Source organism: Zonotrichia leucophrys, chromosome 4 (genome assembly GCF_028769735.1).
Source record: "Zonotrichia leucophrys gambelii isolate GWCS_2022_RI chromosome 4, RI_Zleu_2.0, whole genome shotgun sequence".
NCBI lineage: Eukaryota > Metazoa > Chordata > Aves > Passeriformes > Passerellidae > Zonotrichia > Zonotrichia leucophrys.
This window is the reverse complement of record NC_088173.1, coordinates 64,372,427-64,399,381: the sequence shown is the minus strand read 5'-3', so window position 1 is coordinate 64,399,381 and position 26,955 is coordinate 64,372,427. Positions and strand designations below refer to the sequence as shown.

Below are 26,955 nucleotides of genomic sequence, written 5' to 3'. Positions count from 1 at the left end.
TGGCGGCATCCCACTGCTCTGCACCCAAATGCTTTATCCCTTTGTCCCTTTGTCCCTTTGTTCCTTTGTCCCTTTGTCCCTTTGTCCTGAGCTCAGGGCAGGCTCCACTGGGGCTCCCCTGGTGTCCCCCATAGCCAGGGCAGGGGGCCAGGGCTGGAGGAGCAGCAGCACAGCCAACTCCACAGGAATTGGGGAATCAGGACTTAACCTCTGCTTCATCCCGCGCTGTGAATCACCCAGCTCTGCCCCTCCCTGCTGCGTTCCTGTGTTCCAGCTGCAGGGATGGGATGCCAAGGGCAGCCAGAGCTGGGGCCTTGTGGGGACAGCCCCTTCCTCTGTCCCCTTTCCTTCCAGAGCCAGGAACAGCTGCTTCCTCTGTCCCCTTTCCTTCCAGGGCCAGGAACGGCTCCTTCCTCTGTCCCCTTTCCTTCCAGAGCCAGGAAGAGCTGGCCAGGCCCACGGCCATGGCAGTGATGGGGTCCTGTGGGCTGGCAGCCCACTGGGCTTCCTGTGTACTCCATGGACGGGGACAGACTGAGGGGGACCTCAGAGCCCAGGGACAGTCCAGGCCATGGGCAGCAGGCAGGGCCATGCTTTCAGCATCCTCAGAGCTGGGGACACAGGGAAGGGCAGCACTGTGGGCTCTGGCCCCTCCTGTCACACACAGCTGGGCTGGCTCCAGAGCCGGGTTCCTGTCCAACACCCTCCGAAGAGAGGGAATGAGTAAAGAATGAGTAAAGGCACCGGCATCCTGGGGAAGCTGAGTCACTGTTTCCTTTCTGTGCTGCTGCTCTGAGGTATTTTTAACGGCCCTCATCCAGTGCCCAGGGGGGCCTTGGTGGTGATTTCCATCCCCACAGGGTACCATTATCCCTCCCAGGGCTGAGGGTCCTTCCCTGGATCAGCCACTGCAGTGGGGCAGAACAGAGCTGGGATGGAGCACACAGAGACCCTGCTCAGGGTGCTCCTGCTGCTCCTCATCCTGGGGCCATCCTGTTCTGCCTTTCCCTGGGGGAGCTGCCAGCAGAGCTGGGGTCTGCTGCCTCACTCCCGATACTCCTGTAAATCCTCTGTTATCTTCCTGTGACTCCCCTGTTACCATCCTGTGAATCTCGTTATCCCTGCTGTGAATCCCCCATTATCATCCTGTGACTCCCCCGTTTTCCTCCTGTGACTCCCCCATTATCCCTGCTGGCTGGGAGTTCAGGGAGATCCCCTTCTCCAGGATGGAGAGGCTGGGATGCACCTGGAGCTGGAGCAGAGGAAGGTTCTGGGCACAGGGACCTTGTCTGAGCCCATCCCTCCTTTCCTTGCAGGTGGTGGCTCCTGCCCGGGCAGAGGTGGCTGTGACAGCTGAGGGCAGAGAGCTGGTGCTGGTGCTGGAGAGGAACCAGTGAGTGGGGGGCTGGGAATGAGGAGGGGGCATGGGACACCCTGCCAGGGACCCACCTGGGCTGGGAATGGGCAGGGGGCATGGGACACTGCCAGGGACCCGCCTGGGCTGGCAGGGTTGTGGCCAGCAGGGGAAGGGACAGCCCTGTGTGGCTCCATTTGGGCTGGAATGCTCCTGTTGCCTCCTTGGTCACCTCCTTTGGGTTCCTTCTCTGGGTCACTTTGGTTCCATTTGGGCTGGAATGCTCCTTTTGCCTCCCTCCTTGGTCACCTTCTTTGGGCTCCTGCTCTGGGTCAGTTTGGATGCAGACGGCAGCAGCTCCTGTCCCCTGTGCCCTGTGACACTCATCCAGCCTGAGATAAGGACATTCCCCTCCCCTGGGACATGGACAGGACTTGTGTCTATCTGTCCTGTCCTGCCCTCCTTGTCCCTCTGCCTGAGACCTCGTGGCATTTTACAGAGCCCCAGAACCCCAGAGTGGTTTGGACTGGAAGGGACCCTGAAGATGCAATGCCATCCCTGCCATGGCAGGGACACCTGCCACCAGCCCAGGCTGCTCCAGGCCCTGCTCAGGGCTGGGGACATTGCCAGGGCTGGGGCCGCCCAGTTCTCTGTGCCTTGGTGGGTTTGTGTCCCGCGCTGAGCAGGGCAGAGCTGAGCCCTTCTTGCTGCTGGTGGGCACAAGCCCCACGGTGTCCCCAGGGCCCCAGTGACAGCTCCTGGTGTGCAAGAAGGGGAACTGGGGGTCCCTCTGCCCATCTGAGGGCTGTGGGCACTGGGGTTGGTGGTGGGGGATGAAATGTGATGGGCAGAGCTTGGCCTCGTGTCTGGCTGGTGGTCCAGGCCTGGCCACCTTGGGGTGTCCCCTGTGCCCCTCCCTGTGCCACTGTGCCCTCTGGAGAGGGGCAGAGGGGACAGGGGCAGCCCTGGGGCTCTGGAGAGGGACAGAAGGGTGAGCTCTGGGTGAGCTGGGAGATTGTGGCACAAAGGGGACCTGAGCACCCAGGGCAGTCCACAGCACCCAAGGGACCCCAGAGTAGCTGTGGGGACACAGAGCGGGGACACAGAGTGGGGACACAGCATGGGGACATCCAAACTGCCCTGGGGTACACACAGAGTGGCGACACAGTGTGGGGACATTGTGGGGGCACAGCGTGAGGACACCCAAACTGCTGCCTCAGCCCTGTGAGCGACGCCCTTGCCCAGTGAGCTGGGTTTGGCCTCAGACCTTCCTCCTGGCACTGGGAGCTCTGCTTGGTCCCCAGGAGCATCCCGGGGTGTTTCCCTCACACTGCTTGGTGGAGCAGGTTGGTCCTGCCCTCCCTGCCCTCCCTGCCCTGCCTGGAGGGCACATCCCTGCTGTGGGGCCAGCCCGGGTGTGCCTGGCTCAGCCATCCCAGTCCATTCCCTGGCCATGGCAGGAGGATTTGCCATTCCCGTGTCCCCAGCCCAGCTGTCCTGTCCCTGTCCCCATGTCCCCGTGTCCCCAGGCTGGCCAGGCCCTGCCTTGGCAGCCACCCAGTGTCCCTGGCCGGAGGCAGGCTGAGCTGTGGCTGCTGTCTGGGCTGTGGCTGCAGTCCCTGCTGCCAGGCACCCACGGACAGGCTGTGGGGAGCCACAGCCGTGCCCACAGTGACATTTCTGGGGCCAGGCTGGCTGAAAGCAGGAAGGGAGAGGCGTGGAGGCTATTCTGGGAGTGCTGCTTTATTTTCTCTGCAGAATTTAACTTTTGGGATGGGGACTCAAAAATGAGTCTAAACTGAGAGCAGGGGAAAACCTGGCCCCTTTTGTCCTTCTCTGGGTGGCTGAGCCCCTGCAGGGGTGCTGCTCTTCCATGGGGACCTGCCATCCCCACAGGGACCTGCCACCCCCAGGATGACCTGCCACCCCCAGGGTACTGCAGCCGCCAGCAGATACCCATCACTCTTGGGTCTGGGCAAGGTCACACAGATCTGGGCAATGCAGGAAAACTTTTTCTTTTTCTTTTTCTTTTTCTTTTTCTTTTTCTTTTTCTTTTTCTTTTTCTTTCTTTTCTTTCTTTTCTTTTTTTTTTCTTTTCTTTCTTTTCTTTCTTTCTTTTCTTTCTTTTCTTTCTTTTTCTTTTTCTTTCTTCTTCTTTCTTTCTTCCTTTTCTTCTTCTTCTTCTTTTTCTTCTTCTTTTTCTTCTTCTTCTTTTCTTCTTCTTTTTCTTCTTCTTCTTCTTCTTCTTTTTCTTCTTCTTTTCTCTCTTTCTTCTTCTTCTTTTCTTCTCTTCTCTTCTTTTTCTCTTTTCTTTTTTTTTCTTTTTTTTCTTTTTCTTTTTCTTTTTCTTTTTCTTTTTCTTTTTCTTTTTCTTTTTCTTTTTCTTTTTCTTTTCTTCTTCTTCTTTTTCTTCTTTTTCTTCTTCTTCATCTTCTTCTTCTTCTTAATTTTTTTCATCTTTTTTCCTTCTTCGTCTTCTTCGTCTTCTTTTTCATTTTTTTTCTTTTTTTTCATCTTCTTCATCATCTTAGTCTTCTTCTTCTCCTTAGTCTTTTTTATCTTTTTAGTCTTTTTTTTATCTTTTTCATCTTCATTGTCTTTGTCATCTTCTTCATGTCCTTCTCTTCTCTCTCCTGTCACCCCAGGGTCACTCCAGCCTGTGCCCCCAGCTCCCCACCCCACGTGCTCTCCAGTTGTGAGCTCAGCTCTGGTTCTTCCCTGCAGCTGGAAGGGATGGCATGGCATGGCATGGCATGGCATGGCATGGCATGGCATGGCATGTGTCATGCCTGGATGAGGCCAGTTTGTGCACCCTGGTTTGGGCAGCCCCGTGCTTGCTGAGGCACAGAGGGACACTGGACTGTCCCTGCTGCCATCCCTGTCCCTGCTGGCCATGGGCAGCCTCTGCTTGGGGTCACAGTGGTGACAGGGGCTCAGGGGATGTGGGGATGACTCGGGGGATGTGGGGATGGCTCAGGGGGGCTCAGGGGATGTGTGGATGGCCCAGCCTGGTTCAGGGGGCCCAGGGGATGTGTGGATGGCTCAGGGGATGTGTGGGTGGCTCAGGGGGTTCAAGGGGCTCAGGGGGATATGTGGATGGCTCAGGGGGCTCGGGGGATGTGTGGATGGCCCAGGCTCAGGGGCTCAGTGCGTTGCTGTGGCGGCAGCCCTGGAGCCGCTGCCCGCGGTCCCCGCTGTGTCCCCGCTGTGTCCCCGCAGGCTGCTGGCTCCGGGCTACACGGAGACGCACTACAGCGAGCAGGGCCAGCCCGTGACGGTCACCCCCAACCATACGGTGGGTGCTGGGCCCGCCCCTCTGGGTTTCGGGGTTCGGATGGAGCCGAGATTCCCTGACGGCAGCGGGAATGCGAGAGCGTTCGGCTGCTGCAGCTCCGGGCCCCAGGACAGCGCCTCGGGACACAAACACAGCAGGGCAGGGCCCTCCCTCCCCATGGCAGCACCGCCTTCTGTCACCCTTCCAGCGCCGCGCCGGGCGCCGGGCTCTGTCCCGGGCTGTGCGCCGGGCTCTGTCCCGGGCTGACCCCGTTCCATTCCCATTCCCGGTGCGGGGAACAGCGCTCGCCTGGCTGGGAAAAGAGATGGGAAATGGAAGTGGGGAGATGGAAAAGGGGAGATGGAATAGGGGAAATGGAAAGGGAAAATAGAAAAGGGGAGATGGAAATGGGGAGATGGAAAAGGGGAGATGGAAAAGGGGAGATGGAAAAGGGGAGATGGAAAAGGGGTGTTTTTCTGGGAGCAGCCCTCGGGCTGCTGCTCCCAGCCCGCTGAGGAAGGTCCCCCTGTCTCTCTCCAGGAGCACTGCCACTACCACGGGCACGTCCGCGGCCACCGCCGCTCCTGGGTCGTGCTCAGCACCTGCTCAGGAATACGGTATGGGGGAATGGGAATGGGGAATACGGTATGGGGGAATGGGCGAATGGGGAATGTCAATGGGAATGGGGAATATGGTATGGGGGAATGGGGGAATGGGGAATGTCAATGGGAATGGGGAATACGGTATGGGGGAATGGGAATGGGGAATACGGTATGAGGGAATGGGGAATGTCAACGGGAATGGGGAATATGGTATGGGGGAATGGGAATGGGGAAAATGTTATGGGGGAATGGGAATGGGGAATGTCAATGGGAATGGGGAAATGGGGAATGGAAATGGGGGAATACGGTATTGGGGAATGGGAATGGGGAATGGAGGAACGGGGGAACAGGGAATGGGGAATGGGGGATGGGAATGGGGAATGGGGAATAAGGGAACGGGGAATGGGGGGATAGGGAATGGGGGAATAGGGAATGGGGAATGGGGGAATGGGGAAACAGGGAATGGGGGAACAGGGAACAGGAAATGGGAAATGGGGGAACAGAGAATAGGGAATGGGGAATAGGGGAACAGGGAATGGGGGAATAGGGTAGGAAGGAAGGAGTAGGGTAGGAAGGAAGGAGTAGGGAATGGAGGAAGGAATAGGGTATGGGGGAATCAGGGTTGGAGAAACACAGGGTTGGTGGATTGAGGAGCTGACAAAGGTGGGATGGATCCACTGCTCCCTCTCTCTGCAGGGATCCCCTTTGGGACCACCCAAGCAGCACCAATGCTCCTGCAAGCCCAGCTTCAAATGCTTAATGGGCTGATTTTCCCATGGCTCCTATCTTGTCCTGCCTCCTGGGAACCCTTTCCCCAGCCCCAGGACTGAGCAGGCTGGGCAGGGACCATATTCCTGGCAGTATGAGCTTATTCCCAGGAATTCTATCCCTGGAGGGGCAGGTCCCTGCACCCCAGAGCAGCGGTCCCAGACCGAGCTTTGGCCTGTGCTCTGAAGCGGGGAGGTTTGGGTGCCCAGGGTTTATTTGTCCTGGGGCTGTTTGAGCAGAGATCCCCAATTCTTGTCCCTGCTCCCAGCTTGGGTACAGACCAGACTGATGTGCCACAAGTTTGTGGGGCCTCAGGGGCTGGGGCAGTGCAGGGGGAAGCACCACAGGAGCCATCGGGGCTGTTCCCATCTCCAGGGGTCTCATAGTGCTGAACAGCAACACCAGCTACTACCTGAGCCCCCTGGGGCCCCCCGAGCCCGGCCTGCACCTCCTCCAGCGAGCAGAGCACCTGCCCGTGCCAGGGGGCACCTGCGGGCACGGCCAGCACCTGGCGAGCACCGTGGCTGGCATGGCCCGGCTCTTCCAGCCATGGCACACACGGGTAAATCCTCAGGGGGGAATCCAGCTGGGTAAATCCTCACGGGTAAATCCTCACGGGTGAATCTTCATGGGTAAATCTGCTCAGGTAAATCCTCAGGGGTGAGTTTACTGTGAATCCTCATGGGTGAATTTTCACAGGTGAATTTACCATGAATCCTCATGGGTGAATTCTCATGGCTAAATCCACCTGGGTAAATCCACTTGGGTGAATCCTCGTGAGTGAATTTACTGTGAATCCTCACGGGTAAATCCACACAGGTGAATCTTCACAGGTGAATTTACCATGAATCCTCATGGGTGAATTCTCACAGGTGAATCCTCATGGGTGAATCCACTTGGGTAAATCTACTTGGGTAAATCCTCACGGGTAAATCTACTGTGAATCTTCATGGGTAAATCCCCACACGTGAATCCACTTGGGTGAACCCTCATGGGTAAATCCTTGTGGTAGAATCCTCACAGATGAATTTACCATGAATCCTCATGGGTGAATCCACTTGGGCAAATCCACTCGGGTAAATCCTCATGGGTGAATCCTCATGGGTGAATTTACTGTGAATCCTCATGAGTAAATCCTCACAGATGAAACCTCACAGGTAAATCTACTTGGGTGAATCCTCGTGGGTGAATCCTTGCAGGTGAATTCTCAAGGGTAAATCCACTTGGGGAAATCCACTCAGGATCCGTCTGGGGACAGGCAGAGGGCTGGGAGGGACTCTCAGCACTGCTGACAGCTCCCATGTCCCTGGCAGCTGGGCAGGGGGAGCAGGCAGGTGGGGTGAGAGGGTCTCTGTGGGTGGCTTGTGTGGCTTGAATTTAGGCAGGAGACCCCAGGGGATGCTTGGGTTGGTTCTTGGTGCTGCATCCTATCATGGGGGATATGACGTGAGGTCATTTGGAGCCACCCAAATGTTCTCTGTCACCCGTGCCACAGTTTCCCCTCTGAGCTGTCCCTCCTGAGCAGTTCTGTGGTGTCTGGAGGGTGCCCAGAGCCAAGGGCTGCCCCTCTTTGCTGAGTCCTGTGTCTGCCTTGCAGGCCAGAAGGGATGCCTGGAGGACCATGAAGTACATGGAGCTCTTCATCGTTGCTGATCACACCCTGGTGAGCACTGGGGGGCAGAAAACCAGGGTCCCTCTCTGTCTCTGCCCTGGATTGACCCCGTGGGCCTCCCCATCCTCACCTGTCTCCAGTACAGGAATCAGAACCGCAACCTGGGCCACACCAAGCAGCGCATTGTGGAGATCGCAAACTACGTGGACAAGGTGAGGGACCTGCCAGGCCCTTGTGTGGCCCCAGGGACTGTCCCCGTGTCACCAAGGCTGAGCTCAGCAGGGAACATTCACTGTCCCCTGCCTGGGATCATTTTTGGTAAAGAAGGGACACACTGAAGTGTTGTCACTGAATGTCATTGTGTCCCCCCGACTGCTCACACCTGTGCCTGTGGACCCCATGCTTGCAGGTGGGTTTGGGACAGGTGTGTTCTGGGGTCACACAGCCGCAGGGAAACACGAGGACCCACCAGCCAGTGGTACCCCACAGCAGGGAGGGAGGGAGGGTGCAGGGAATTGCAGCCCCCACGCCCCCACCCATGCCCTGCTGCAGTTTTACAGGCTGCTGAACATCAAGGTGGCCCTGATCGGGCTGGAGGTGTGGACGGAGCGGGACCAGTGCGCGGTGAGCAGCGACGCCAACGCCACGCTCTGGGCCTTCCTGCAGTGGAAGAAATCGCTGAGGGCACGCAAGAGGCACGACAACGCCCAGCTGCTGACGTGGGTCTGGGACTGGGGGTGTGGGAGGGGGTCCTGGCTGGGGCTGGGCACGTTCTCCTGCCCGGGCTGGGGCTGGGCACTCCTGAGCCCCCCAGTTGAGCTGGGCCTGTTCTCCCGCCCGGCAGAGGGAAGACCTTTGGGGGCACCACCATCGGGATGGCCCCGCTGGAGGGGATGTGCAGCGCCGACAACTCCGGAGGGGTCAGCGTGGTAAGGGGGGCTGGGGGTCCCTGGGCCACCCCTGCCCGCAGGAGATCCCCCTGGGGTTGGAGGAGCAGCCCCTGAGGCTGGGCCAGCACCCCTGCGTTGGGCCTGGGGTGCAGCCTGAAGGTGAGGGGTGATGTTGTAGCTCCTGACCTGGGGGGCAGCCTGAAGGTGAGGGGTGATGTTGTAGCTCCTGACCCCTCAGGTGCTGGCCTGAGGCACAGGGGGTGAGAAGGGGCTGCTGAAGGTCTCCTGCTCCCGGCTGGCACAGCACTAGGATCTCCTGTGCTGCTCCTGTCCCTCATGCTGGAGAGTCCTGTCCCTGCTTCTGCTCTGGATTTCTGCCCCAATCTCTGCCCAGATCCCTTCTGCTCCTCTTGGTGATGGCCCTGGACATGATGGAGTGGCCTTGGTGACCTGTGATCCCTGAGCAGGGTGGTGGGGACACACAGGTTCTGTGTTTTGGGATGTGCCCCGGGTTTTGAGCAGCTGGCCCCAGCCAAGAGCTTCCCACCAGTCCCACAGGGAAACATAGGAGACCAAACCCCACTTGTGCCACCAACCTTCCTCCAACTCCTCCTCCACGAACCTTCCTCCAACCTCTCCTCCTGCAGGGCAGAGTGTTCCCTCCCATGTCCAGCCCCATTCCCTGCTGTGGGTGACCCTGTTCCCTGGTGCTAGCCTTGGTAACACATCCCCCCCTGGTGTGGGTGGCCCTCGTGACACGTCCCCTCCTGGCTGTGGGTGACCCTGTCCCTCCCTGGTGGCCCTGGTGACACGTCCCCTCCCCTCCCTCAGGACCACGCGGAGCAGCCCATCGGCGCTGCTGCCACCATGGCACATGAGATCGGCCACAACTTCGGCCTGGTGCACGACAGCCCGGGCTGCTGCACCGAGGCCACCCCCGAGCAGGGCGGCTGCGTCATGGCCGCTGCCACCGGGTGAGTGCTGCTGGCCCAGGAGTGTCCCCAGAGCCATGGATGTGTCCTGGGTGTGTCCCCAGAGCCCTGGATGTGTCCCCAGAGGCCTGGATGTGTCCCCAGAGCTCTGGACATGTGCCCAGTGCCCTGGATGTGTCCCCAGAGCCCCAGCAGGCTCCGGTGCTGTGTGCAGGCAGGGAATGCTGTCACCTCTGCTCTGGAGCCAGGCTGGGAGAGCTGGGAATGTGCCCCTGGAGAAGGGAAAATTCTAGGGAATACTCAGAGTCCCTGAAGGGGCTCCAGGAGAGCTGGAGAGGGACTGGGGACAAGGCCTGCAGGGACAGGAGCCAGGGAATGGCTCCCACTGGGAAAGGGGAGATTGGGCTGGGATCTTGGCAAGGAATTGCTGGCTGGGCTGGAATTCCCAGATTTGCTGTGGCTGCCCCTGGATCCCTGGCAGTGCCCAAGGCCAGGTTGGACATTGGGGCACCCTGTGACAGTGGGAGGTGTCCCTGCCATGGCAGAATGGCACTGGGTGGGTTTCACAATCCATGTGGTTGGTGCCAGTTTCCTTTCTAGTCCTTCTCTCCCTTCTGAGGGTGTCTCATCCCAAATGTCCCTGCCCTGAGGGAAAGCAGGGTTTATTCAGCTGTTCATTCCCTGTGTTTGAACCCACCTGCTCTTCCAATGAGGAAGGAACAGTGGGACTCCAGTTGTGCTTTCAGGGCTGCCAGACCCTGGTGTTGATTCCACAGCATTTAACCTCTGCCTGGATTGTGGTGGGGAAAAACACAGTTCTGGCTGTGTTTGCACAGCCATGTATATGAATATATATAAATACATGTGGGGTACATTGATTTGCTCAGCCTCCATAACCTGCAGGCTCTTACAGGTTTCCCTCCAGCTAAGAGATTTCAAAACCAGTTTTAAAAAATGTCCTTTGAGTCATCTTGAGAATGAGATGTCCTGGTATGAAAATGTTTTTCAGCTTTAAGGGGAAATGAAACTGTTTTTCAAGAAGGAAATGCTTCCTTCTTCATAAACCACTGAAACCCCTGCAAACGGTGAAATTACAGAAGAACTTTGCTCAGAGTTCTGTAGAAAATGAGTGTTTTTCCTGTTCCTCAGTTCCTTACACACTGTAGGCTCTGACTGTTTTATTTTTTGCTGCTCTCTGGGTAGTTTTTGGTATTTTTTTCTGTATTTCTTCAACTTTAAGTGATGTTCACCCATCTCAGCTGTGGGGCCCAAGTGGGTGTTTGCTGTGTGGTTCAGTGAGGACAGGAAGGTGTTTGCTGTGGCTGAGGGCAGAGGTGACACCTGCAGCAGTGCTGGGCTGGCAGCAGTGAGGACAGGAAAGGTTTGCTGTGGCTCAGGGGTGTCTGTGGTGTCCCAGGGCACAGAGGTGACACCTGCAGCAGTGCTGGGCTGGCATCAGTTAGAACAGGAAGGGGTTTGAGTGGGAGCAGAGGCGTGGGGACCTGCCCTGGGGGTGTCTGTGGTGTCCCAGGGCAGAGGTGACACTGTTTTGCAGAGATAATCAAAACTCCACAACTTTGTGAAAGTTGTAAAGCTGGTGTGTTTATTACAGCGCTGGATGCATGTGGAGATTACTCTCCTTAAAAGACATGTGTACTTCTGGGAACTTCAGGTCCTTTTTTATCCCCCTCTCAGATACATATGCATACAATTTCACAATAGGTTCATACATATTCATTTTTACAAATATTGCGTGACATTGGCTGCTAGTTCTTCTTTATCAGAAAGAATTCCTAGGTCAGGTTGATCGCTCTCACAGCAGCCTCTGTCTTTTTTTATCACTCTCTGTCTCATCTCTGTCTTTCACTGAAGCAGTTTCTCTGAGCCTAGGCTTTGCAGTCAGGCTACATAGCTGTGTTTTCTAACCACAGACTTGACTCAAGATGTACATTTCACCTAAATCAAAATGGATTTCTACCCTGGAAAATTTTTGCTCTGTCTCACCTGGGTCACTGAGCAATGGGGATCTGTTCTGGGGAGGGTCTGTGCCAGTCTGTGCCAGTTGTCCATGTGCTGAATTCCCATTTCTCACCATTCCCCACCTCCTCTGGCCCTGCTCCCCTGTGTCCCCCCAGGCACCCCTTCCCGCGGGTGTTCAGCTCGTGCAGCAGGAGGCAGCTGGAGAGCTACTTCCAGAAGGGAGGGGGAATGTGCCTCTTCAACCTGCCCGACACCAAGGACCTGGTGGTGGCACGCAAATGTGGCAACGGCTTCCGCGAGGAGGGAGAGGACTGCGACTGCGGCGAGGTGGAGGTACAGGGGGCTTGTGGGACATGGGGGGACAGGCGGTCCTCTCTGGGATGTGGGGGGACTGGGGGTCCTCCTGGGAGGTGGAAGGACAGAGTGACCCTTGTGGGAGGTGGAAGGACAGAGGGGTCCTCTGTGACAGTGTTCACAGGGGTCCCAGGATGAGGGAAGAGATGAGGATCTGACTCCATGTTTCAGAAGGCTGATTTATTATTTTATGATATATATTACATTAAAACTGTACTAAAAGAATAGAAGAAAGTATTTCATCAGAAGGCTAGCTAAGATTAGAAAAAGAAAGAATGATAACAAGGTTTGTGGCTGGGACAGAGAGTCCAAGCCAGCTGACTGTGATTGGCCATTAATCAAAAACAACCAACATAGGCCAATCACAGATGCACCTGTTGCATTCCACAGCAGCAGATACTCATTATTTACATTTTGTTCCTGAGGCCTCCCAGCTCCTTAGGAGGAAAAATCCTAAGAAAAGGATTTTTCATAAAATATGTCTGCAATAGTCCTCCTCAGCTGAGGAAATTCTTGCACAGGGCATTTCCAAGGGAAGGGTTTGCTGTCACCACAGGGACTCCATCCCAAGGGCTTTTCCCAAGCCCACCTCCCTGAATCCATCTATCCCAGTCCTGACTTTCCCCTGAGTGCCCATTCTCCCCTCTGCCCTCTGTGCCTCAGTTTCCCCATTGCAGGATGAGCAGGGTGCTGCTGGGATGGGTGTGGCAGGGGCTGGGGGCAGTGCTGGGGCAGGGATGGAGCCCCAGCGCATGGAGCTCTGTGCTCCCCACAGGAATGTACCAACCCCTGCTGCAACGCTCACAACTGCACGCTCAAGGAGGGGGCCCAGTGTGCCCATGGTGACTGCTGCCACAGTTGCAAGGTGAGACCCAGCCTGAACACCCTGTGCTCACCCCCTTCCCACCCTGTGCCACCCCCTGTGCCACCCTGTGCCCACCCCGTGCCACCCCCTGCCCGCCCTGTGCCCATGGATTGAGGTGCAGACCCAGCCCTGCCGTTCCCTGGGGACTCCTGTGCTGTTTGTCCATAGGGACGTGCTCCCTGTGCCCCATGGACAGGATTCATGCGGCACCTTGTGTCTGCAGGGGAGTCATGGCATGGGCTGGGCAGGGAGGGAGCTCAGAGCCCACCCAGTGCCACCCCTGCCATGGCAGGGACACCTCCCACTGTCCCAGGGTGCTCCAGCCCCAGTGTCCAGCCTGGCCTTGGGCACTGCCAGGGATCCAGGGGCAGCCCCAGCTGCTCTGGGCACCTGTGCCAGGGCCTGCCCACCCTGCCAGGGAACAATTCCCCATTCCGAATCTCCCATCCAGCCCTGCCCCTGGCAGTGGGAGCCATTCCCTGTGCCCTGTCCCTCCATCCTTGTCCCCAGTCCCTCTCCAGCAGAATTCCTCTGGCAGCTCTGTGGCTGAGGTGCAGTTGAGGAGGTGTCCCCATACCCTGACAGCCCCAAGTGTCCCACAGGGCACCTGTGTGATGTTAGAGCTGCCAGCTGTGCCAGGAGGCACTGTCAGTGCCACCTGTCCCCAGTGGGTGTGCCTGTGTCAGTGCTACCTGTCCCCAGTCTGTCCCTGTGTCACTTCCCCCGTCCCCAGTGTGTCCCCATATCAGTGCCACCTGTCCCCAGTGTGTCCCCATGTCAGTGCCCCCAGTCCCCAGTCTGTCCCTGTGTGACTGCCCCCTGTCCCCAGTGTGTGCCCAGTCTGTCCCCAGTGTGTGTCCCTGTGTCACTGCCCCCTGTCCCCACTCTGTCCCTGTGTCCCCCCAGCTGAAGGTGGCTGGGACTCTGTGCCGGGAGGCCGCTGGCTCCTGTGACCTGCCCGAGTTCTGCACGGGAGCGTCCCCGTACTGCCCTCCCAACGTGTACCTGCTGGACGGCTCCTCGTGCGCCCAGGGCCAGGCCTACTGCAGCAACGGCATGTGCATGACCCACCAGCAGCAGTGTGTGCAGCTCTGGGGGCCAGGTCAGTCCTGTTCCATCCCTCATGTGCATGACCCACCAGCAGCAGTGTATGCACCCCTGGGGGCCAGGTCAGTCTCTCCCTGCAGCAATGGGGTGTGCATGACCCACCAGCAGCAGTGTGTGCAGCCCTGGGGGCCAGGTCAGTCCTGTCCCTCATGTACATGATCCACCAGCAGCAGTGTGTGCAGTCCTGGGGGCCAGGTCAGTCCCATCCCTCACTGCAGCACCAGCCTGGGGTGCCCAGGGGGCTGTGGGTGCTGCATGGGGGCCCTGGCACAGCCACAGCCACACCAACGGCCAGGGCACAGTTCTGAACCCCAAATCCTCAAGAATGGGGTGGGGGTGCCCAGAGCAGCTGTGGCTGCCCCTGCATGCCTGGAATGTCCCAGGTCAGGGATGGGGGCACCCAGAGCAGCTGTGGCTGCCCCTGCATGCCTGGAATGTCCCAGGTCAGGGATGGGGGCACCCGGAGCAGCTATGGCTGTTCCTGGATCCCTGGAATGTCCCAGACCAGGTTGTATATGGAGGCTTGGGGCACCTGGCACAGTGGAAGGTGTCCCTGCCCTGGGTGGAACTGGGTGGGTTTAAGGTCTCTTCCAACCCAACCCATTCTCTGACCAAAATCCTCCACAAGACCCCAGAGAATGGGGAAGTTCATCCCTCCTGTCCCTGGCCTGGCACCACAGCAGCAGCTCCTGGGACAGCTGCCCCTGGTGTGTTCTCCCTGAGCCCCACATGCTGCTCCTGCTGTGGGTCCCTGCCTGTGCCAGGGTTCCCAGAGCTCTCTCCCCATGTGCAGGAGCATGGCCAGCCCCTGATGCCTGCTTCCAGGACGTGAACATGGCAGGGAACACCTATGGCAACTGCGGCAAGGACAGCCAGGGCCGCTACGTCAAGTGTGACAAGAGGTGGGCACAGTGCTGGCGCCCGTGTCCCCTCCCTCACCCACAGCTGCCCCTGCCACCCCTGCCACCATTGCCACGCCACTGGGAGGGCCCTGCCTCAGCCCTACCCCTGGGAATCAGCTCTGTTTTGTCCCTGAGGAAGCCACCAGGCCCTCCTGGGCTCTGTCCCCACCGCTGCTGGGAGGTGGGACCTGGAGATCTTGAGGTGTTTTCCAGCCTCAATCCTGTGATTCTGCTGTCCCACCACCAGCAGCTCCCAGCCCAGCCTGCTGGGAAATCAAAGCCAGTGCCAGATTTAGGGAGTTTGGTCTCTGGTGTCCCAGTGCCACATTTAGGGAGTTGTGCTCTCTGTGTCCCAGTGCCACATTTAGGGAGTTGTGCCCTCTGTGTTCCCAGTGACCCCAGGGATGTCAGAGCTTCCCCTCCCCTGCCCTGGCTGTTTCCCTCCATCATTTCTGTGCTGTCCATGATTTACCCACTGAGCCTCTCCAGGGTGGCCATAAACCCAGGGGAGTGACCCCCACGTGTGGGATGCTGGGGCTGGGGGGCTGATGGGGTACCACTGCCCTCTGTCCCATCTCCTCCCGGCCATGCCCACTGCAGGGATGCCATGTGTGGGAAGATCCAGTGCCAGAGCTCTGCCAAGAAGCCGCAGGGCACCAACACGGTGTCCATCGACACCACCATCCGCCTCAAGGGCCGCGAGGTCAAGTGCAGGGGCACCTTCGTCTACAGCGCCAAGGACGACCAGGAGGACCTGTCTGACCCAGGGCTGGTGCTGACAGGCACCAAGTGCGGGGATGGCATGGTGAGTGCCCCTCCTGCCGGGGGCTCTGCTGAGGGACACCTGCTCTGGGCTCTGACCCAGCTTCTGGCACGTTCTGTGAGCTCTGCCCCAGCTCCAGGCACCTGCTCTGGGCTCTGACCCAGCTCCAGGCTGCACATGGCCATTCCCTGTGTCACAGCCAGGCCCTGCAGTGGTTCCTTCCACACCTGTAGATGATGTGTCAGTGTCACCTCAACTGCTGCCACCAGGTGTTTGTGTGCCAGCAGGTTCTTCTCACCTGGGGTATTTGTGAGCATCACCAGATGCTCAGTCCTGTTTAGGTCACCAAATCATTCTCTGTGCCCTCCAAACTTCTTCACCAAATTGGTTCAGAGTGGAGCAACCTCAGCAAGAATTGCCCCAGGATTTGATTGAGGATTCCTCCTATGAAGAGATTGTTTCCCAGAGGAAACAGGAAATCTCTGCCAGGAATCAGCATAACAAATCCAGTGCTAACTGGGCATTGCTCTCTGCAGCCCCTGCGTCTCCAAGAGCTTTGGAGGGGACCAGTGGAGCTGAGAGAGGGCAGAGGCTGCTGGAAGCCAGGGCAGCAGGGATGTGTTCCAGAGAGGGCTGGCTGTGGAGACACAGCCTTCCCTGCTTGGCATTTTAACAGTGAAATCTTCATTGGGAAGGCCAAAGCAGTGACATTTCCATGAGGAAATGTGGCCAGTTTTAGTTTTGAAATGCAGCATTGTTTATTCTGGCCAGTGCCTGGGATTTCGGGCCAAATGGGAAATGGTTTCTCTAGGTTTTGGTGCCAAATGGAAATGGTTTCCCTTGGTTTTGGGGCCAAATGGGAAATGGTTTCTCTTGGTTTTGGGGCCAAATGGAAATGGTTTCTCCAGGAGCTGGCAGGGGTCTGTGTGGAGGGGGTGGGAGTGAAATCCCTTGGCTGCAACCATGTGATTGCACCACCTGCATTTTCCAGCACTCCAACCCTCTGGAGCACCCTCAGCTGTCTCTGTCCAGGTCCCTGTGTGACCCCAGCCCCTCGTGTGTCCCCCTAGGTGTGCAAGGACCGGCGGTGCCAGAACGCGTCCCTGTTCGAGCTGGAGAAGTGCGTGTCCCGCTGCCACGGCCACGGGGTGAGCTCTGCTGGGAGCCCCTGGTGCCAGGGGAGGGCTGGGAGTGTCTGCCACAGGGATGGGACCTGCAGGGAGCTGCTGGCATCAGGAAAGGACTGGGAGCCAGCCCCAGGGTCTGCTATGGGGATGGGCACTGTTGGGAGCCCCTGGCATCAGGGACAGGGCTGGGAGCCACCCCAGGGTCTGCCATAGGGATGGGCCCTGGGACTCAGGGGATTTGTGCCTCTCAGACCTGTCCCAGGCAGGGCTGGGACCTTTGCTCAGCCGTGTCCCAGCGAGAGGAAGAGGATTGTTTATGGTGTCAGGGCCATCTGCAAAGCTTGGCTCTGGTCTGGTTTGAGCTGGAGAGTGTTTGGAGCTCAGAGCAGGTGCAGGGTCCCCCTGAGAGCAGAACAAGAGCTGGAAGAAGTGGGGCAGCAGAAAGGCAGGGCAGTGGTTCAGGGACAGAGGAGACACTGCTCTCCAGGTTACAGAGGTTACAGAGGTCTGAGCTCTGAGAGCAGAACAACAAGAGCTGGAAGGAGAACTGGACAGCAGAAAGGCAGGGCAGTAGCTCAGGGAGGGGAGGGCACACTGCTCTCCAAAGCTGAATGGTTACAGAGGTCTGAGCCCTGTGGATGGAGGGCTCTGTCAGATGGGGCAACAGACACTGCTGGGTTCTGGATGTGACAGACAAAACATCTGATTGACCCTTCTGTGACAGGTAAAACATCCACATCTACCCCTTGTTCTGCCCAGTATGGCTCAGGCTCTCAGAGCTGCAGCTGGTCAGCCTGTGGATGAGCAGGTTCTGGGGGGACCTTCTGGCACCTTCCAGCACTAAAAGGGGCTTGTAAAGAAGAGGGGGGGTGACTTTTTACATGGGCAGATAGGGACAGGAGCAGGGGGAATGGCTTCAAACTGAAAGAAGAGATGGAGATGGGATATTGGGAATTGGGAATTGTTCCCTGGCAGGGTGGGCAGGGGCTGGGCTGGAATTCCCAGATTTGCTGGGGCTGCCCCTGGATCCCTGGCAGTGCCCAAGGCTAGGTTGGACACTGGGGCTGGAGTAGCCTGGGATAGTGGGATGGGATGGGATTTAAGCTCCTTCCCTGATGCCAAACCATTCCAGGATTCTGTGATGCCCAAGGGGGAGCATTGTCAGGGGTGAAGCTTCTTCAGCCCAGACTCATGTCACCATCTGTCCATTGCTGCCCTGTGGACCCCCATTGCACACATGCCAGCCCTGTGCTCTGTCCCCAGGTGTGCAACAGCAACAAGAACTGTCACTGTGAGCCCGGCTGGGCCCCCCCATTCTGCGAGAAGCCGGGGCTGGGGGGCAGCGTGGACAGCGGCCCCGTGCAGAACCACGGTGAGTCACAATTGTCCCTGTGCCCTGAGTGTGTCCCCATGCCCTGAGGGCTCCTGGGCTGCAGCAGGGCCCAGGGAGGGCTTGGGGCTCCCAGAGGGGCCTGTGCAGGTGTGACAATGTTCACAGGGGTTCTTGGATGAGGGAAGAGACGAGGATCTGACTCCATGTTTCAGAAGGCTGATTTATTATTTTATGATATATATTACATTAAAACTATACTAAAAGAATAGAAGAAAGGATTTCATCAGAAGGCTGGCTAAGAATAGAATCAGAAAGAATGATAACAAAGGTTTGTGTCTTGGACAGAGAGCCCGAGCCAGCTCCTTGTGATTGGCCTTTAATTACAAGCAACCAACATGGGCCAATCACAGATGCACCTGTTGCATCACACAGCAGCAGATAACCATTGTTTACATTTTGTCCCTGAGGCCTCTCAGCTTCTCAGGAGGAAAAATCCTGAGGAAAGGCTTTTTCATAAAAGTTGTCTGCGACATGCAGGCAGCCCCACACTGTGTGCCCAGCTCTGGCTGTTGGTGGCACCCACTGCCACCAGAGGCCACCGAGGGCAGTTCCCTTCCTGGGGTGGCACCAGCAGGGATGTCCCAGCAGTGGGCAATGGGGTCACCATAAGCAGGGCCAGGGGCTGCTGGCTGTCCCAGCCCCTCAGTAGCCCCTGTGCTCCCCTGGCAGCCCACGAGTCCATCCTGATCGCCCTGGTGGTCATCTCGCTGTTCCTGCTGCCCGCCCTGACACTCAGCATCTGCTACTGGTACCGCCAGGAGAACTCCCTGCTGGCCAGGTGGATCCAGGAGAGCAGGGTCCGGGCCCACGGCACCTGCAGGTGGGTGGGCACACACCCTAACCCTTCCCTCCCTCCACCCAGGGCAGCCTGGGCTGGTTTCACCCTGCCTGGCACGGGCTGGGGGAGCTGGGGGTGCACAGCCCCTGCTGTGGCGGAGACCTGCCCTGGGGATAGACAGACTGACCTGGGCAACCCAGAGCCTCTGCTCTAGTGTGAGACCTGCTCTGGGGCTGCACAGACTGTCCTGGGAGCCCAGAGCCCTGCTGTGGCGGAGACCTGCCCTGGGGATAGACAGACTGACCTGGGCAACCCAGAGCCTCTGCTCTAGTGTGAGACCTGCTCTGGGGCTGCACAGACTGTCCTGGGGAACCCAGAGCTCTCAGCAATGCCCTGTTCTGGTGTGAGACCTGCTCTGGGGGCTGGACAGACTGACCTGGGGAACCCAGGGCTCTCAGCAATTCCCTGAGCCCAGGACATGGATGGTCCTCTGGGCAGGACAGTCCCAGGGAGGGGAGGAGGTGGCCTGGAATTGAGGAGAATTCTCATTCCTTGTAGGGTGCCCATCACACACTGACCATCCCTGTCACAGAATGACCATCCCTGTCACACTCACTGACCATCCCTGTCACACACTGACCATGCCTGTTCCTCAGCAGTGAGGGCTGGCTGTTAATGAGGTGTTAATTGATACAGGAGCTGATGGGCAGCGTTTTTGGGGCAGCCGGTGCTCCCCTGGTTGCTTTATTTTGCCATGTCCCGAATTCCCAGCAGGAACAAGTCCGTGGGTCGGAAGTCGAGCAGTGCCCATGCCAAAGCTGCTTTCACCCTGAGGAACATTTCAGCCTCCAGCCACCCCTCTAAGGTCAGTGATAACTCAGTAGGGTCAGGGATAACTCAGTAAGGTCAGTGATAACTCACTGGGGTCAGTGATAACTCACTAAAGTGAGTGATAACTCAGTAAGGTCAGGGATGACTAACTGGGGTCAGGGATAACTCACCTGCCAGGTTTGATTCCCTGCTAGGATGTGAAGCCTGTGGATATCACATCTGCTCCCAGGAACTGGGCAAGCCCTGGTGCCCTGTGCTGGTCCTGCCCCATGTCTGCACTGAGCCCCTGGCCAGGTGTGCCCATGGCCAGGTGTGCCCATCCTTCCTAAAACTGAGTTTTGAGCTCAAACTCCCCTGGCGGTCACTGGGAAATGCCCTGATTTCCACTGGGAAATTTCCCATATGGAAAAGGGATAGATGGGAGTGAGGGATGATCACAGTCTGTGTTGGGGGTATTTTTTTATGTTAATGAGCCCAAAATTCAAACAAAGTTGGTCTTTGGCTTTGTTCTTCCTTCTGGGGTCACTGCTCTTGGCTTCTGCAGGTTTGGTTATTCCGTCATTTGGGTATTCCCTCATTTTCCAGTTCTTTTATTTATCCTGTACCACACTTTAGTGAATTTTTAACTTTGAACCTGCATTGGTGCTTTTTGGGCACCAGGGCTGAATTCAGGAAGAATTCAGGTTTTTCGGATGATGTCTCCCACCTGCTGGAAATTGGTGTGGATTCAGCAGAGCTCACTCTGCTCTGGATTTCCATCACTTTCTCATCCCTGTGTGTTCCCATGGGGTTGGTGAGGAGCAAACCCAGAATCACAGGCTCAGGAAGGCTGGAGATGCCCTCCAATGTCCATCTCCAAGCCCATCAAACCCACCTATGAGTGCTGCCAGGTTCAGCACTGACCATGGTCAGCGTTTGCCTGGGCTGGTGATAGTGCTGGCCCCAAGAGGTGTCCAGAGCTCCTCCTGCAGCCCCCTGGAGCCCAGGGCTCGGGGACACAGCTACTGTTGAGCACCTGGAGCAGGTACCCCAAGGATGCTCCCCCAGTTGTGCTTTTCTCCTTTTTCCCTCTCTCCCTCTCTCAGGGCCCTCGGAGGGCATTCCTGCCCCGGCCTGGTGCTGCCCAGCCTGGCTCCCAGCCCATCAACGTGGTGCACCCACTCCGCCCAGCCCCCCTGGGCATCCCCCCCCGGCCCAGGGACCCCCGACCCGCCCGGCCCCCGCCCCCGGCTGCCAAATCCCCCCCGGGCCCCGCCAAGGCCGGCGGTGCCTCTCAGGCCAAGCTGCCGCCGCCCAGGAAACCTCTGCCCTGCAGCCCAGTCAGGAGCCCACAGGTGAGATTTGATGGGGAGACAGAGGTGAGCTCTGATGGGGGGGACACAGGTGAGGTGTGCTGGGGGACCCCACAGGTGAGCTCTGCCCTGCAGCCCCGTCAGGAGCCCACAGGTGAGCTCTGGGGAGATACAGGTGAGTTCCCATTGGGGACCACACAGGTGAGCTCTGATGGAGAGATACAGGTGAGCTCCCATTGGGGACCACACAGGTGAGCTCTGCTTGGGGGGACACAGGTGAGCTCTGCCCTGCAGCCCTGTCAGGAGCCCACAGGTGAGCTGTGCTGGGGGAGACACAGGTGAGCTGTGCTCAGTGACCCCACAGGTGACCCCACCGGTGAGCTGTGCCCCCCCAGGCCCAGGTGAACTCCTGCCCTCTGTCTGGGCTGGGCTGTTCAGGATCTGTCCGAGCCCCCTGAGGCTGCACCTGGGCTGACATTGCAGGAGCCCCATCACACCTGAGGGTGCTTTCGGGGTTTTTGGGTGTTGTTCTGTGCTTTGAAGCACCTCACCTCTGCAGGGAGGGAGGTCTGTAGGGTTCCCTGAATGCTCCCCTAAGGGCTCTGTCTCTGCTGTGCCCCCTGCCATGCCAGGTGGCCCCAAGGGGCTCCTTGGATGCCACTCTAAGGGCTCTGTCTGTGCCCTCTGATGCCAGGTGCCCCCCAAGCACGGAGCCCCGCGCCGGCCGCTGCCGGGCAGCCCCCTCCTGGCCAAGGAGCTGCCCCCTGCCCCCGGACAGACCCTGCTGGTCATGGTCCCTCCCTCCAGCCCCAGGGTGCCCAGCACCAGCGCCTCCAGCTCTGCCACGAGGCCAATAAAGTGAGTGGGGGGAGCTGGGGGGCACCCAGGACTGGGCTCTGGCTGTGGGGCACAGGGGGAACCCGAGGGAGGGGCACGGGGATTCCAGGGGAGGGACACCCCAAAAGTCTGCACCCACTGCTCCATGGGGTGGCTAAGGAGTGACCAGGGTGGGGCTGGAAGGTGCCAGGGAGGGAGGGACATCCCTTGGGAGTGCCCCTGGCCTGGGGGGAGCTGTGGGACTGCTGGGGATGAGGGAGTGCTGGGATGAGAGAGTGCAGGGATGAGGGAGTGCAGGGATGGACACTGGGGATGAGGGAGTGCTGGGGATGAGGGAGTGCTGGGGATGAGGGAGTGCTGGGATGAGGGGGTGCAGGGATGGATGCTGGGGATGAGGACTGTTGGGGATAAGGGAGTGCAGGGATGGATGCTGGGGAGGAGGGAGTGCAGGGATGAGGGAGTGCAGGGATGGACAATGGGAATGAGGGAATGCAGGGATGGACATGGGATGAGGGAATGCTGGGGTGGATGCTGGGCATGAGGACTGTTGGGGATAAGGGAGTGCAGGGATGGATGCTGATGCTCTCTCATCTTTCCCCCTGCAGACCGATGCCACCTCAAAGGTGAGTGAGAACATTCACAGACCCCTGTGCCGGGCTGGGAAATGGGGACCCATCCACCTTCCCAGGGCTCCTGGATGGCACATGGTCCCTCTGGGCACTCCAGCAGGGCTCCTGTGTCCCAGAGGATGAGGATATGGGGTTTGTTTGGAGTTGGGGGATAAAGCCCAAGTCCTTGACAGTGCCACTTGTGCTCCCAGCTCTCCTGCACTGCTCACTGCTCTGAGTGTGGGGCAGGGGAGCCTCAGGGGACCCACTCCTGACAGCCAGAGTCAGGGGCAGTGTCCCTGGAGGAATTCCTGACCTGGGGAGGGGGTGCTGGGGCTGGTGGGTGTCTGCTGCCTGCGCTCAAACCTGTTGTCTTCTTTCTCTTTCCTCTTGGCTCCAGGCCAGTCCCAGCCATCAAAGCCCAGTCAACCTCCTTCTCCTCAAAGAAGTGACAGTCCCAGGACACCTGGGACAATCCCTGACCCCCGTTCCTGAGCTGGCTCTCCTGATTTGCACTGCTGTGGCCACAGGGCTCTTGTTCTAGTAACCCTTTTGATACCAGAGGACTATTTTTGTAAGACAGAATTTGTATTCAGCACACAAACTGTAGTGGTGGGGTGAGAGGGGACATTGGTACACAGCTGGACCAGGGCTGGTTGAGGTGGGGTGTCCATGATGGAGATCCCACCATGGCTGGACCAGGGCTGGTTGAGCTGGGGTGTCCATGATGGAGATTCCACCGTGGCTCTTGGCACTGCTTCCTGGCCCATCTCCCTCCCAGCTTCACTTCTCTGGACATTGCACACAGGCTGGGAGGGGGTGGCTGGGGCAGTGACCATCCCCACCGATGGAAGATGCTGGTGACAGCGTGATGTCCTTGCAGCTACCTCCTCCTCCTCCTCCAGGCCTGCAGCCCCCAGCCTGCAGCTCCACGCTGGGCACCTCTCGGGGGGATGTTTGCCATGACAGAACCCTGGTGCCCTGTTTGGGCTGGGCCACGCAGTGCTGGGACATTTCCATGAAGGATCCAAGTTCTCAGGCTCCCCTGACCTCCTGTCCCACTGCACAAGGAAAGGCAGCTCCAGGTGACAATCCCGGGCTCACCTTGAAGGAGGAACTGTCTGGGAATGTCTGAACACCCCAAGTGCCCATGGCAGCTGCTCCCAGGGTGCTCCTGAGGGGCTCAGGATCCCTCACAGCGCTGCCTGTTCCTGCCAGGCCCAGCAGAGACTCCAGGAGCTGCTCACACTCCCAGGGGAAGGAGCCACAAGCAGGAACCAGAGCAGGAAACTCCTGCCTGTGCCAGTGGCTTGTCCCTGCCCTGGCCAAGCCTCTGCATCTCTCTGTGCCTCAGTGCCCCTCTGGGGGTGTTTCCTACCTCACAGGGCTGTTGTGAGGTGTGACAAAGGGGCTCTCCAGGGCTCCCACCCCTCCGTCCAAGGTGCTGTTGACCTGCACAGTTGGTGCCACTTTCCTGTGACTTGACCTGTGGCTCGATCAGGGTCTGAGACAACAACAAAGACTTGGAAAAGTCCCCTGGCTCCTCTGGCTCTTTTCTTGCTCCCTGTCCCCTGAGTCTTCAGGCACCAGGGCATCTCCAGGGCTCTGCCCACACTAGGGCAAGCAGATCCCAGGGTCCTGTAACCTGGGATCCAGCTGGGTGTGACCTGTCAGATCCCATCTGACCTGGGGAAAATCCTTTGGGATGTGTCCAGCCATGATGTAGTTTCAGGGAGAGCCCTCAGGCAGCTGCTCTGGGCTTCCATTGTCCCCAATGTCCCCATTGTCCCCAGCCTGTGGGTGTGGCTGCCTTAACCCAAGCTGTCCTTACCTTGGGCTGTGTTCTGGAATTGTTGGACTCACATCTGGGTGTTCCCTGAAGCACTTTCAAGAGGAAATTCTCCATGGAAAGGGTGGTCAGGCTTTGGCAGGAGCTGCCCTGGGCACTGTGGGGTCCTCATCCCCAGAGGTGTCCAAGGAAGGGCTGGAAGTGGCACTCAGGGCTCTGGGCTGGGGACAAGGTGGGGATCAGGCACAGCCTGGGCTCAGTGACCTTGGAGGGATTTTCCAGCCTCAGTGATCCTGGGGTTCTGTGATCCCTGGTACCCCCATATCTTTCATGGTTCATGGATATTCAGCTGGGATCAAGGATCCAACGTCTCTTAGTCTGATAACAAAATCAGAAAACCAGTGTCACTGAGGATGGAAGGGACCAGGACTGGAAGGGAAGGGCGTTGGTTGGGGGTGATCTCGAGATCAGTGTCCCTGGGCTGGGACTCTGGCCCACCAGTGCCACCTTCCTGGCCATCACAGGCCCTTCCTCTGGCCCTGGTGTGGAGGCAGGGCTGGGCAGTGCCCCCTCCATGCTCCCGCAGCAGTGCAGGACTGGGTCACTCTGTCACATTGGGTCACATTGGGTCACACTGGGTCACACTCTGTCACACTGCCACATGGGGTCAGGGGGCTCAGGCTGTGTTCTTCAGGCTGGGAAGGGGTTGGCAGAGCCCATTTGTACCTCAGGGCTGCTGCCCAGCTGTCCGTTTATCTCGGCTGTTTGAGGGGCCTGGAAGGCCCGGAGGTGGCCTTGGGGCAGCCCGCATATCAAAGAACGAGAAGAGGCTTCAGTTCTTCTTTCTGGTTTTATGTTTATTAATTGTTTATCTAAAAGATGTTCTTTCAGCCACCAGAGATCTGCTCAGCAGTCAGCCATGGGCACACTCCGCCTGCCCTCTGGGCAGCCACGTATCTTTATACCCTTTGCTACGTGTACAATATTTATCATTTTTCCCCAATACCATCTATTCTTATAACTCGGTGTACTCTTAGTAATAACCAATCCAAAGGTGCCACCGTGGCCAAAGAAGATGGAGGAGAGAAGGAAGAAGAAGGAGGACAGGACACACCCCAATTCCTCCATCTTACTCCTCTAAACCCCCCTGTACATAAATCCTAAACCTTGTGTCTCACTCTCTAATTAACTAATCCCTTCACCATTCACCCGGTGAAGCCCTCATCCTTGTCGTCTCCTGTGTAGGGTTAAAGTCCAGCTACCAGACACTTCTGGCAACATTCCAGGAGTCCCGAGCCCCCCCAGGGTCTCGGAGGCTCAGCATCTCAGGACTGAGATCTTGAGATCCGACACCCAGCGGGGCTGGCCCAGGGCCCATTCCATCCCCTTATCCCATCCCATTATCCCATCCCATTATCCCATTATCCCATCCCATTATCCCATCCCATCCTCAGGCAGGAGTGTGGGATCCGTTCAGGGCTGCAGCTCGATGCTCTCTGCTGGCCCAGCTGTGCCCAGGTGTGCAGCTGGGTGTGTCCACCCTGCCACACCCACTATGGGACGGGTCCAAGGGCCGGGCAGGGCTTGGGTTTTGGGTCCGGGAGGGTTTGGGCGCCCGCTGGCACTAGATGGCAGCAGATGGCAGGGAATAGCAGGGGATGCCAGGAACCCTCTGCCCGGCCTCCTCCAATTGCCCGGACCGCGTCCCCCAGCGAGGCTTTTCTCCTTCACCTTCCTCCCCTGCCCCGTCATTTACAAACCCATTAAATCATCCCCTGGGCAGGAACGTGCTGATGGCTCCTGATGAGCTTCAGCTTCTCCCTGCGGACCTTTCCCTTTATCAGTGGGATCGGTGAAGGGCTGGGAATGTTCCCCTGGAGAAGGGAAGGCTCCAGGCAGAGCTCAGAGCCCCTGGCAGGGCCTGGAGGGGCTCCAGGAGAGCTGGAGAGGGACTGGGGACAAGGTCTGCAGGGACAGGAGCCAGGGAATGGCTCCCACTGGGAAAGGGGAGATTGGGCTGGGATCTTGGCAAGGAATTGCTGGCTGGGAGGGTGGGCAGGGGCTGGGCTGGAATTCCCAGATTTGCTGTGGCTGCCCTTGGATCCTTGGCAGTGCCTGAAGCTAGATTGGATTTACCTGGGACAGTGGGAGCTGTCCCTGCCCATGGCAGGGTGGCGCTGGATGGGATTTAGGATCCCTTCCCACCCAACCCATTCCAGGATTCTGTGCCTGCACCCCTCTGGCCATTCAGGGCTCTCTGTCAGCCACCACTGTAGTTGTTCAGGATCTCCTGACCTCAGGCAGGTGTTGTCTCTGTCTCCCTGCCTTGGTTCCCCTCTCCACACCTTGGCTCCCCTTTTCCAGTCCCTGTCTCCCCTCAGATGTCAAACGGAGTCTCCAGCCCTGTCCCAGCTGTGCTGTCCCCCACCAGGGAGCTGTGACAGCCCTGGGCCCCTCAGGGTGTGCCTGGGGTCAGGAGGGACAGGAGCAGGGACAGACAGGGGGTCCCAGAGGCTCCCAGGGCTGCAGCAGCTGGAGCCTGTGGTATTTTTGGGGCCCCCTGTCATGGGGAGGAAAGGTGAATCTGACTCTATGTTCTTAGAAGGCTAATATAATATAATATAATATAATATAATATAATTCTATACTAAAACAATACTAAAGAATAGAGAAAGGACACAGACAGAAGGCTTAACAAGATGCTAATGAAGAACTCGTGACTCTCGCCAAAACCTCAGCACAGCTGGCACTGATTGGTCATTAAGTTAAAACAATTCACATGGAACCAATGAAACAATGACCAGTTGGTAAACAATGTCCAACCCACATCCCAAAGCAGCAAACACAGGAGCAGCAATCAGATAATTGTTGTTTGCATTTTTCTCTGAGGCTTCTCA

General features: G+C 58.0%; 1 protein-coding gene across 2 annotated transcripts in view; it reads left to right on the top strand.

The window, feature by feature from the left end:
- The window catches only part of ADAM33 (ADAM metallopeptidase domain 33), a 32,018-nt gene extending 8,215 nt beyond the window's left edge, over window positions 1-23,803 (top strand). The window contains exons 3-24 of one of the 2 annotated variants that reach the window (XM_064711925.1): window positions 1,317-1,393; window positions 4,574-4,649; window positions 5,169-5,245; window positions 6,374-6,560; window positions 7,596-7,661; window positions 7,751-7,822; window positions 8,163-8,329; window positions 8,455-8,539; window positions 9,332-9,474; window positions 11,568-11,745; window positions 12,542-12,631; window positions 13,538-13,733; window positions 14,532-14,640; window positions 15,241-15,445; window positions 16,474-16,551; window positions 17,794-17,902; window positions 18,593-18,743; window positions 19,473-19,566; window positions 20,618-20,866; window positions 21,519-21,682; window positions 22,267-22,284; window positions 22,670-23,803. In XM_064711925.1, the coding sequence (XP_064567995.1) occupies window positions 1,317-1,393; window positions 4,574-4,649; window positions 5,169-5,245; window positions 6,374-6,560; window positions 7,596-7,661; window positions 7,751-7,822; window positions 8,163-8,329; window positions 8,455-8,539; window positions 9,332-9,474; window positions 11,568-11,745; window positions 12,542-12,631; window positions 13,538-13,733; window positions 14,532-14,640; window positions 15,241-15,445; window positions 16,474-16,551; window positions 17,794-17,902; window positions 18,593-18,743; window positions 19,473-19,566; window positions 20,618-20,866; window positions 21,519-21,682; window positions 22,267-22,284; window positions 22,670-22,721 (2,643 nt within the window). In that variant the 3' untranslated portion in view covers window positions 22,722-23,803. Of the gene's footprint in view, window positions 1-1,316; window positions 1,394-4,217; window positions 4,650-5,168; window positions 5,246-6,373; window positions 6,561-7,595; window positions 7,662-7,750; window positions 7,823-8,162; window positions 8,330-8,454; window positions 8,540-9,331; window positions 9,475-11,567; window positions 11,746-12,541; window positions 12,632-13,537; window positions 13,734-14,531; window positions 14,641-15,240; window positions 15,446-16,473; window positions 16,552-17,793; window positions 17,903-18,592; window positions 18,744-19,472; window positions 19,567-20,617; window positions 20,867-21,518; window positions 21,683-22,266; window positions 22,285-22,669 lie in introns of those variants that run through there. The other variant, XM_064711926.1, reaches the window with a different exon arrangement.
- Window positions 23,804-26,955: the final 3,152 nt, after the last annotated feature.